At 55.4% G+C, this 10,439-nt stretch overlaps 1 protein-coding gene across 1 annotated transcript; it reads left to right on the forward strand.

Annotated features, from left to right (window-relative positions):
- Window positions 1-6,325: 6,325 nt before the first annotated feature.
- On the forward strand, window positions 6,326-8,740 carry C5AR2 (complement component 5a receptor 2). The gene is made up of 2 exons (XM_040978267.1): window positions 6,326-6,480; window positions 7,117-8,740. The coding sequence occupies exon 2, from the start codon at window positions 7,132-7,134 to the stop codon at window positions 8,143-8,145; it is 1,014 nt and encodes a 337-aa protein (XP_040834201.1). The 5' UTR covers window positions 6,326-6,480; window positions 7,117-7,131; the 3' UTR covers window positions 8,146-8,740.
- The last annotated feature ends 1,699 nt before the right edge of the window (window positions 8,741-10,439 follow it).

Consider the following 10,439-nt stretch of genomic DNA (forward strand, 5'->3'; position numbering starts at 1 on the left):
CAGCCTGACCCAGATCTGGCGGCTGTATTTGGGGGTGAACCAGTGGATGGAAGATCTTTCTCTGTCTCTTGATCTATTTTTCAAAGAAAACAAGACAACTAAACAGAAACCATTATGATGGTGTGAGTACATTTATCTGGTGCTTAAATGCCAGTTAAGATGCCCACACAGGGCCCGGTACGATAGCCTAGTGGCTAAAGTCCTCACCTTGCATGCCCCAGGATCCCATATGAGCACCGGTTCTAATCCTAGCAGCTCCCCTTCCCATCCAGCTCCCTGCTTGTGGCCTGGGAAAGCAGTCTAGGACGGCCCAACAACTTGGTACCTTGCACCTGTGTGGGAGACCCGGAAGAAGCTCCTGGTTCCTGGCTTCAGATTGGCTCAGCTCCGGCCACTGTGGCCACCTGGGGAGTGAACCATTGGGCAGAAGATCTTCCTCTCTGCCTCCCCTTCTCTCTGTATATCTATTTTCCAATAAGAATAAATAAATATTAGGACCTGGCACAGTGGCCTAGCAGCTAAAGTCCTTGCTTTGAACGTGCCAGGATCCCATATGGGCTCCGGTTCCAAGCTCGGCAGCTCCACTTCCCATCCAGCTCCCTGCTTGTAGCCTGGGAAAGCAGTCAAGGACGGCCCTTGGGACCCTGCACCTGCGTGGGAGACCTGAAAGAAGTTCCTGGTTCCTGGCTTTGGATCAGCTCAGCTCTGGCCATTGCGGTCACTTGGGGAGTAAACCATTGGATGGAAGATTTTCCTTTCTGTCTCTCCTCCTCTTTGTGTATAGACTTTGCAATAAAAATAAATAAATCGCTAAAAATAAAAAAATATATCTTTAAAAAATGCCCGTACAGCAGAGGCTTGGGTTTCATTCCTCTCTCCTGCTTCCTGGGGGTGCAGACCAGGAGGTGGGGGCGGAGGGGGGAATAGAGACTGTGCCAAAAGTGGGAAGTCCCTGCCACTTGCTGGCATGACACGGGGACAGGGAGCCCTCTGGCTGTGGCCGCTAGCTACTGGGAGCTCTCCGTATCTCTCTTAAATAAAAAGTACCACTTGGGCCAACATCTTCCCAATCCACAGAGGGACAAACTGAGGCCCAGACCTAGGCCTTGGTGTTTGGTTCACTGAAGGAGGCCTAGGCTCTGTGCTGACTGCCTGCCTGCCTGACCCTGGGCTAGCAGGTGCAAGGCCCCTCAGCGCTGAGGGCCGAGGGCAGGCCCCGGCCATGTTGGTGGCTGCTGGCTGGTTTGTGAACAGGCCCTGGGGGCAGCTGTGGTCAGCGCAAATCCAGTCGTCCAAAGGGCAAAGAGGTGAGGCTTCCAGGAAAGAGGGGAGTCCCAGATGAGGGCTGCGGCCGCAGGTCAGCTTTCCGCTTGCCTAGTGCAGTCCAGCCCTGGCCAGCCTTGCCTGTAATTTGGGGACCTGTGACTCACGGAAAGAAGACGGGCAAACACACCCTGCTGTGCGTGGGAGAAGCCTTTCCTGGCTTCCCATCCGTCCTGAAAAGTTTGGCTGGGGATGCAGCGGGCAGCAGAGCCCAGAGAGTGGCCAACGCGGGGAGCCCTGGGCCCCACTGGCTGCAGGTGCAGGGGACCGACCCTCCCGACTTCCAGCATTCCGGACTCCTGCTCCTAAGTGGCCAGATCCAGGGACCTGCTTGTCGCAGATGGTAAGTGGCCTGTGACTGGGGAGGGACACACTGACCTCTGAGGGGCTAGGAGTGGGGATTTGGGAGATGAATTCCAGCGCAGCCAGCGACCCCCTCCCTGGGGGCAGAGGTCAGAGCCTTTTGTCACACACCCGGCTCCCAGAGCTGCGTGTGCCCTGTCCCATCTTGGCTCAGTCCTTGCCTTTGGCACCTTCAACTTTATCGGGAGGAGTAGCACAGACACATGTTAAACATACAGGAATCCCCAGCCGCAGGACCAGCCTTGCGAGCCTGGCTGTTTCTTTTGCTACTGTGGACCCCGGGGGATGGGCGTTCCTTGCCCAGGGGATGAATGTTTGCAGGCCTCCCAGCTGGGTAGCTGGGGCATTCCAGCATCAGCCCTCTGGGGAGCACTGGGTCTGCCTGGGGCAAACCTTCCGGCAAGACTAGTGCTGTCATCTTGTGAAAACAAGTGACCCCTTAGTCTCCCCAGACTCAGTTTCCCCTTTCACTCCTCACACATCGCCTGTGCACCTGTGTGCCAGGCTGTGCTGTCGATGTATGAACGCAGTATGTATAAAGGGGAGCTGGGGCTGGGGTGGGCTGTAGGGGGGTTATTATGAGATCACAACCTCTTGAGTTTTGGGACCTGTACGCCACAGCGCCAGTCATCCTGGGAGCTTGTCGCTGAGGTCATGTCTGGTGCGTAGCCAGACGTTCAGCCAACATCATCTGTACTTTACTGATTAAAAAAAAAAAAAAAAAAAGCAGAGCCCAACATGATGGCTCAATTAGCTAATCCTCTGCCTTCAAGAGCCAGGGTGCCATGTGGGCAGTAGTTCGATTCCTGCCTGCTCTGCTTCTAATCCAGCTTCTTTTGTGGCCATGTGGGGAGTAGCCAGATGGAAGATTCTGTCTCTCTCTCTCTCTCTTTTTCTGTCACACTGCCTTTCAAATAAAAAACAAAGCAGAAAATAATGTCAGGGTGAAGTTCCCCAGGTACAGACAGCCACCTAATCAGCTGGGGCAGAGCTGGACAGGCCGTGTGTGGCTGTGATAACAGCAGCCGACTCGCCACCACACTGGCTGGCTCTTGCACTGGCCGGCTCCCGTGCTGGCCGGCTCCCGTGCTGGCCGGCTCTTGCTTCTCTTGAGTTTCCTTTGTGACTTGCGAGGCAGGCAGATCCTAACCCTTGGTTTAGTCCTCAGTGGGCAGCTTGGCAGGCCAGGACCTGCTGCCTCCCAGGGGACGCACTTGCAGGAAGCTGGCATCCTAGGCCTGCACCCAGGCTTTCTGATGGCAGTACGGGTGTGTCCACCCTGCCCCTTCTTCCCAACCAAGCCTGGTCCACACCCAGACACAGCTCATGCGTGGCTCAGCAGGAGCAGAGACAGCCCAGCCTGTCTTACGTCCACAGTGGTTCTCACGAGCACCAGTGGGTGATAGTGTTTAGACCAGTAAGGTACATCCCAAACTCAGGCCATACTCAAGCCAAGGGACACCGCAGCCATGTCTAGACCAGATTGCAGCCCCCTATTCCAGCCATGGTGTCCCCTTAGCGCCCCAACTAGGCCTATTCCCAGTCACAGATCTTGTGTGTGCCAGTGGTTGCTCTGACCCGGTTTGGCATAGCCCCTCACCTGCCTTGGCCTTTGCCTCCAGATGCTGTAACATGGCCTGATCCATACAGCCCCCAATACCAACTCTCCCTGGTGGGTGCTACAACCTGGCCCTGCTCCGTCGTCTGCTCCCTTCTCTGGCTCATGCAAACCAGTAGGTGCGACAGCCTAGCCTGGCATGACCTGTATTCTAGCCTGGTTTCTGCACTTGCTGGTGAGCTAAGGTTTGCTTGGCCCTGCCCGGCGTGCCTCCTTCCAAAACCAACTCACACATTTGCCAATGGATGGAGCCACCTTGCCCAGCCTGCCAAACACCCAGGCCTGGACTACGTGCTCACCAGCAGGAGCTTGACCCACTAGGGGTTTCCCAAGTTCCCCCACTCAGTCCATTCCCGGACCCAGAACTCATGCATGCCAGTGGATACTAGGCCTTTACTCGGCATAGTCTGCTCCCTCCATCCCAGCCTTTGTATGGGCTGGTGGATGATGCGGCCAAACCTACCCGATACCCTGTTTTAGTGTGTGCATGTGGGTGCTGCAGACTGGACCTGCCCTGCCTGTTCCCAGCCCCAGGACCAGAGTCAGTGGGTTCCATGGTTATGCTGAGCTCAGTCCATCACTACCCCAACTCTAAAGTTAGCTGGTGGGACTTGTAATTCCACAGGGTTACATACTCTCCACAGAACCTACCCCCAGACCTGATTCTCTGCGTGCTGGTTAGTGTCATGGCCCAGCCTAATGTGACCTGTCCCCTGTTCCAACACTCACTGTCAGGTACTGGGATCTAGGTCTGCCAGACAGGACCCCAGCCCTAGCTTTTATGTGGGCTGGCATGTGGTGGTCAGCAATGTTCCATGCTAACAAGCCCAGCTCAGGTCTTCCTGGTGTGCTGGTTGTCGCATCAGTCTGACCCATAAACATCTTTGAGTTTCTCCCTCCCAAGCCACCAGGTCTCAGTCCCCTTGTTTACCTGCAAGTACAATGACCTTGTTGTTGGGAGTCTCTCAGGAGTCATTCCTCAACTGCAAGATACTCCCATACTGGTCCTCCCTCCCCCATATCCCATTGCTCCTTTCCCTAATCAATCCACAACCCTTGTGCCCAGGAGCGCATGGGTTTTCCAGCCCAGACTTCCAAAGTCCAGTGTGTGGTGTGCTGGTGCAGAGCTCTGCCTGTCCACCTAGTCCCAAGCTCCTGGCACATGTGCTATCCTTGTGCCTTACCCCTTCACGCACCCAAGATCCAGATCCATCGAGGTTCTCCAGGTCTGGTCCATCAGCACACCAGGGCAGCGTGCTGACTGCGGCTCTATCCCTCTCCTCTCATCACCTTGCCCAGGAAATCCTCAGCTTCGCTCCACCTCCTAGAGGTGAGCTCCCACGTCCCCACATGCCCTACCAGTCTACGCCCCTTGCCCTCCTCCGACCCAGGCCCGCACCCTCAGACCCCCTGGGGCCACCTGGTCAGCTCACCAGTGTGTGAGAATGGCTGAGTTTCCAGTTTTTAAGATTGATTTATTTGAAAGGCAGTGTTACTGAGAGAGACAAGGAGAGAGAGCTGGATTTGGAAGTAGAGCAGCGGGGCCTTGAACCTGTGCCTGAATGGGATACCAGCTTTGTAGGCAGAGGTTTCAGGCTTCAGTTTTCTTTAAAATATTTATTTATTTATTTTTTCATTGGAAAGTCAGATTTACAGAGAGCAGGAGAGACAGAAAGATCTTCCATCTGCTGGTTCACTCCCCTAGTGGTCGCAACAACTGGTGCTACCTGATTTGAAGTCAGGTGCCAGGAGCTTCTTCCAGGTCTCCTACGCGGGTGCAGGGTCCCAAGGCTTTGGGCCGTCCTCGACTGCTTTCCCAGGCCACAAGCAGGGAGTTGGATGGGAAGTGGAGCAGCTGGGACATGAATTGGCACCTATATAGGATCCTGGGGCATTCAAAGCAAGGATTCAGCCATTAGGCTGCTGCACCCCCCAGGCCTCTATTTTTAAAGACAGAGCCTACTTTGTTGTAGGCAAGAGAGTAACAGGAGAGCAGAGGACCGAGCTCTGAGCATGCTGGACCTGCCCAAGTCCTTGCCCTGTACAGCCATTGGCTCCTCGGCTTCCCCCAGTCTGGACAGGTGGGTTTGCCCTGACGACTCAGCTGCCCCTCAGGCCTGTCCCTGTGGTCTGGCAGAAGCTCTTATCTCTTCAGTGTCTAGGGCTGGGGACATGGCCCTCACTCTAGGGCCTGCAGTGGCAGAGTGGGGCTCATGCAGCTTGCAACCCAGTTCTGTTACGTATGTGGCCAGGCAGTCTGAGGTGAGTTCACCCTCCTTGTGTTTCAGCTTCTGCATCTGCAGGATGGGTACAAAATACTATCGCAGTCAGGATGGGGACAAGCTGTGTCTAACGCCACCTGGAGGGCCCAGTGCCATAGCTCAATGGCTAAATCCTCAACTTGTAAGCGCCAAGATTACTTAGGGGCACCTGTCCATGTCATGGCTGCTCTACTTCCCTTCCAGCTCCCTGCTTGTGGCCTGGGAAAGCAGTCGAGGACGGCCCAAAGACTTGGGACCCTGCACCCGCATGGGAGACCTGGAGGAAGTTCCTGGCTCCTGGCTTTGGATCAGCTCAACTCCAGCCACTGGGGCCACTAGGGGAGTGAACCAGCAGGTGGAAGATCTTTCTCTCTCTCTGTCAGTCTGATGGGCTAGTGTATGACGCAGGTGTAGTCTGGCTGGTGGCTTCGGCCAGAGGCCATTTCGGCTGTGATGCAGTAAGCTGTTTCTCAGGGCAACATCTTCATGTGACTCCCTCTGCTATGGGAGTGAAAGATAAAGTCATTGAGCCCCGGGGGAAAGGCAACCCTGGATCACCTTTGCCCTCTCTGGCTTCCGGTCACCAGGTCACCATTCTCCTCGCCTGGGCCAGCCCTCCTCTCCGGCTCCCCCTCCACCCTGCCACTTTCCTCAAGTGCAGCCCCTCCCACCTCCCGAGATAGCAAATCTGTCCTCCTGGAATCCCGTGTGTTTGCTTATCTCTTGATTCACTCCGCCCCCAGGAACCCAACTCCCAGGAAACACCAGTGTGTGTCCCTAGCCTTGTGCCTGGTCAGTGCTGGGCGTGCGTGCCGGAGTACAGAGTTGGAGCCTGCACACACTTCCCGCGGCGCCTATTAAGGACCGAGACGCAGCGGAGGAGCTGGAGACGGCGCTGAGCAGGCGGGCGAGCAAGTGAGCGCACAGGGGCTCTAGACAGGTCCTAGAATGTTCTGTGGGCTTTGGGCGGCTGTTTCCTGGGTGTGTTCAGGCTGTGAACTCCAACCCTCCAAACTATCCTGCTCCCTTCCTACTCTCTCTAGCTTGCATTTTTTCCATGTAAGATTGATTTATTCTCTCAGAGTGACGAAGAGGCATTTTTTTGCACCTGCTGATTCACTCCCCAAAGGGCTCTATTAGCTGGGACTGGGACTAGCTGAGGTCAGGAGCCAGGAGCTCCACCTGTGGCTGTCTCCACAGGTGTACCAGCGGGGAGCCGGATTGCCTGGGATGCTGGTGTCATGGGTGGAGTTTGAACTCTGTGCCACTTGCCGACCGACCCCTGCTGGGTGTGTTTTGGACATCCCACAGCCATGGGTGGCTGGTAGCCAGCATACCGGGCAGCCCAGGTGGGAAACATTTATTTCCATGGATGCTGGAATGTCCGTCTTACTGGACAACACCATTCAGGAAACCTGAGTCCATCCGGGGCTAGCGTTCCCCTGGTTTCACATTCCAGAATTGCAAGATTTCCCTCGGCTAGGAGTCCTCCAGGCACTGGGGTCAGGGTCCCCTTGCTAACGTCCCCCTCGCGTTTCTCTCCCTGACCAGGCAACCGCGGCCCCGATGGAGAACGCATCGCTGACCTATGAGTACGGGGACTATGGCGAATTTCTGGATCTCCCTGTGGACTGCCCAAGTGGCATGTGCTTCTCCCACAACTCGCGCCATGTGGCCCCTCTCGTGCTCTATGCCGCCATCTTCCTGGTGGGCGTGCCGGGCAATGCCATGGTGATCTGGGTGACCTGGAAGGAGGCCGGTCGGTCGGCTGGGGCCCCCTGGTTCCTCCACTTGGCCGTGGCAGACTTGCTGTGCTGCCTGTCCCTGCCCATCCTGGCCGTGCCCATAGCCCAGGGCGGCCACTGGCCGTACGGGGCTGTGGGCTGCCGGGCACTGTCCTCTGTCATGTTGCTGTCCATGTATGCCAGCGTCCTGCTCCTGACCGCCCTCAGCGCTGACCTCTGCCTGCTGGTGCTCCGGCCTTCCTGGCAGATGGCAACGTGGCGGGCCCGTGGGGTGCAGGTGGCCTGCGGGGCAGCCTGGGTGCTGGCCTTGCTGCTCACGGTGCCTTCTGCCATCCACCGGCGGCTGCACCAGGAGCACTTCCCAGCCCGGCTGGAATGCGTGGTGGACTACGGGGGCTCGGTGGTGACTGAGAATGCCGTGGCTGCCACGCGGTTCTTGGGCGGCTTCCTGGGGCCACTGGTGATTGTAGCCGGCTCCCTTGGGACTCTTCTTTGTCGAGGGAACCGACGGCAGCGGTCACTGGCCATGGCTGTCATCGTTGGTTTTTTTGTTTGCTGGACCCCCTACCAACTGCTGGGGCTGGTCATGTCCAAGGCCCACCCAGTCTCCAAGCTCCTGGTTCGGGCCCTGAAGGTGGAACCCTTCGTGGTGGGCCTTGCCCTTGCCCACAGCTGCCTCAACCCCCTGCTTTTTCTGTACTTTGGGAGGGCTCAGCTCCGACAGTCGCTGCTAGCTGCCTTCCGCTGGGCCCTGAGGGATACGCAGGGCCAGGACGCAAGTGTCATTAGCAAGACCTTCTCCAGCCAGGAGCCGGTGTCGGAGATACGGGTGTAGGCTAGGCAGACGCTGCCTTCTCCCTGCCTAGCCCATTCTGCAAATCTGGCTTCAGGCATGATGGCGTCCGGCAACTCAATGCTATCCTTGCTGTGTGCAAGGTCCGGATACAGGCACAGGACAATGACAGCGAACAAGACAGACCTGTGCTCTGGGAGCTGACACTATAGGGGGGAGGGAAGGGGAGAGACAGACGCAAGAGTAGGGGGGATTCTGAGGGGCCCAAGAGGGCTGGGTGGGGCAAGAGGGGTCATCCAGACAGGGTACAAAAATTCCCATGGACAAGACCTCCTTAGCCAATCCAGGGGCAAGAAGAGCATGAAGGGCAGATTGGTGCCAAGAGAGCAGGAGTGGGTATGCGGGGCGGATTTAGAACCTTCTAGGCCCTGGCCACTGTTAGCGTCCACTGGGGATGGGGATGTGGTTGGATGAAATACAAGTGACTGTTACGTTTGAATTTCAGAGGAGAGAACTTTAGCACAGGTGCATTTGGGATATACTTAGACCGAATGTCGTTCTTGGGGTTTTTTTTTTTAAACAATAAAATGCCAATTATCTGAAGTTCAAATGTCATTGAGCTTCTGTATATCAATTTTTTGTTTGCTAATGAAGGAACTGACTGTAAGCACAGAAGGGTCCTTCACACTTTCATCAGATCCTGCCGCTGGCCGCTGGAGGTGCGGGAAGCGGGGAAGGATGTGCCTGGTGAGCCCGCTACTCGTAGGTCTGAGCAGGAGGCAGTGGCGACTGCGATAGGGTGAGAGAGCACGGGGTGGGCAGTCTATTGATTCCAGATGAAAGGCATTAATGTCTCAGCTGCTGTAGCAGACAGAGTAACGGTCCCCCAGGGTGGAGGCACTGGGCCGGGTCAGCCCTATGGGAGCCTTCTAAGAAGCAGGTGGGATGACCCTCATCAGTGGCCACAGTGCTGACCACGAGTGTAGGGAGTGTGGGCAACCTTGAGGCTGAGACAGACTGACATCAGGTAACCTCCAAAGCCCAGGGAAGGATGCGTGGGCACCTCGCTCTGGATTCCTGGTGCCTCCTAAAGCCGAGAGAAGCCCTGGTGTGGTTGTCTAAGGAACTTCCTGTCTGCTCTGTTTTTATGCTTCTGGACTTTAAAGGTAGTGCCTGAGGCTCGGCCTTCTGGTCTACCTCATCTGGCTGGGCAGCCTGGTCCTATCAGTGACTGTTCATATTAACCCCAGGGGACGCGGCTGGGGGCTTAACCACCTGCCCCTTCACACAGTCACAGGACATAGCCACCAGCTTGCTGCGAGGGGGGGGGGGCTTGTCTATCACATGGCAGGGGGATGAGGATTGCCTTCCCTACTCCAGGAAAGCATCTGACCCAGAATTCCCCCAGCATGCTACCGAGGCGGACTGTGTGGTGTTTGCGATGCCAGGCCCAGGGAGGGGACCATGGTCTGCCTGAGACCATTCAGCCAGGAATCGGGACAAACTGGACTCCAATGTTGGCCACCATTCATGCTCGAGCTGGTCCCTTTTCCCCCAAATGACACTTCCTCCAAGGAGCCCTCCCTGATTATTCATGCTCCCCCTCCTCGGTCCCAGAGATGTGTTATTCACTGCCCAAGGACAGCGCTGGAGCCCTCTGATCTTTGGTTCTCCTCTCACACAAGGCCCAGACCCCCGACTGCCTTCCTGGCAGCCCACCAGCTCCTTGACAGAGGAGGGCATGGTTTTCTTGCCATCTCAATCAACTTCGTGCAAACACCCGGGGAGCACCTGGCCAGTCGGCCTCCACACATTCTCTATTCTGTTTTCTCCAAAATTCTTTCAGAGCGAGAGTGTCTCATAATTAGCCTTTTTGTTTGTTGGTTTGTTAAAAAAAGTGACGGGACCTGTCAAATGTATTTCTTGTGAGCTTTAGTTAAGATTCCCCGGATCACTAAAAAAAGAAATTAATTTTGTTGTAGTTCTAATTGTTCCTTTGTTGTTTCTAAGTTTATTTATTTGGGTCCTTTTTAAAAAAAAAAATAAAATACTGATTTTCTGAGGTTTTCGCAAAACTAATTGTAATGATGTCCTTTTAAAAAAGATTTGTTTTTATTTGCAAGGTCTATTTAGTTGTCTCTTCTTTCTTTCCTAAAGATATTGCAAAGGTAGATTTTTAAAAATATCTTTTTAAAAAAGATTGATTTATTGGGCTTGGCACACTATAGCCTAGTGGCTAAAGTCCTTGCCTTGCACATGACATGCCAGGATCCCATATGAGCGCCAGTTCTAATCCCAGTGGCCCCACTTCCCATCCTGATCCCTGCTTGTGGTCT

The sequence above is a fragment of the Ochotona curzoniae genome, unplaced genomic scaffold, assembly GCF_017591425.1.
Source record: "Ochotona curzoniae isolate NIBS_2020 unplaced genomic scaffold, NIBS_Ocur_1.0 contig_2861, whole genome shotgun sequence".
NCBI classification, from domain to species: domain Eukaryota; kingdom Metazoa; phylum Chordata; class Mammalia; order Lagomorpha; family Ochotonidae; genus Ochotona; species Ochotona curzoniae.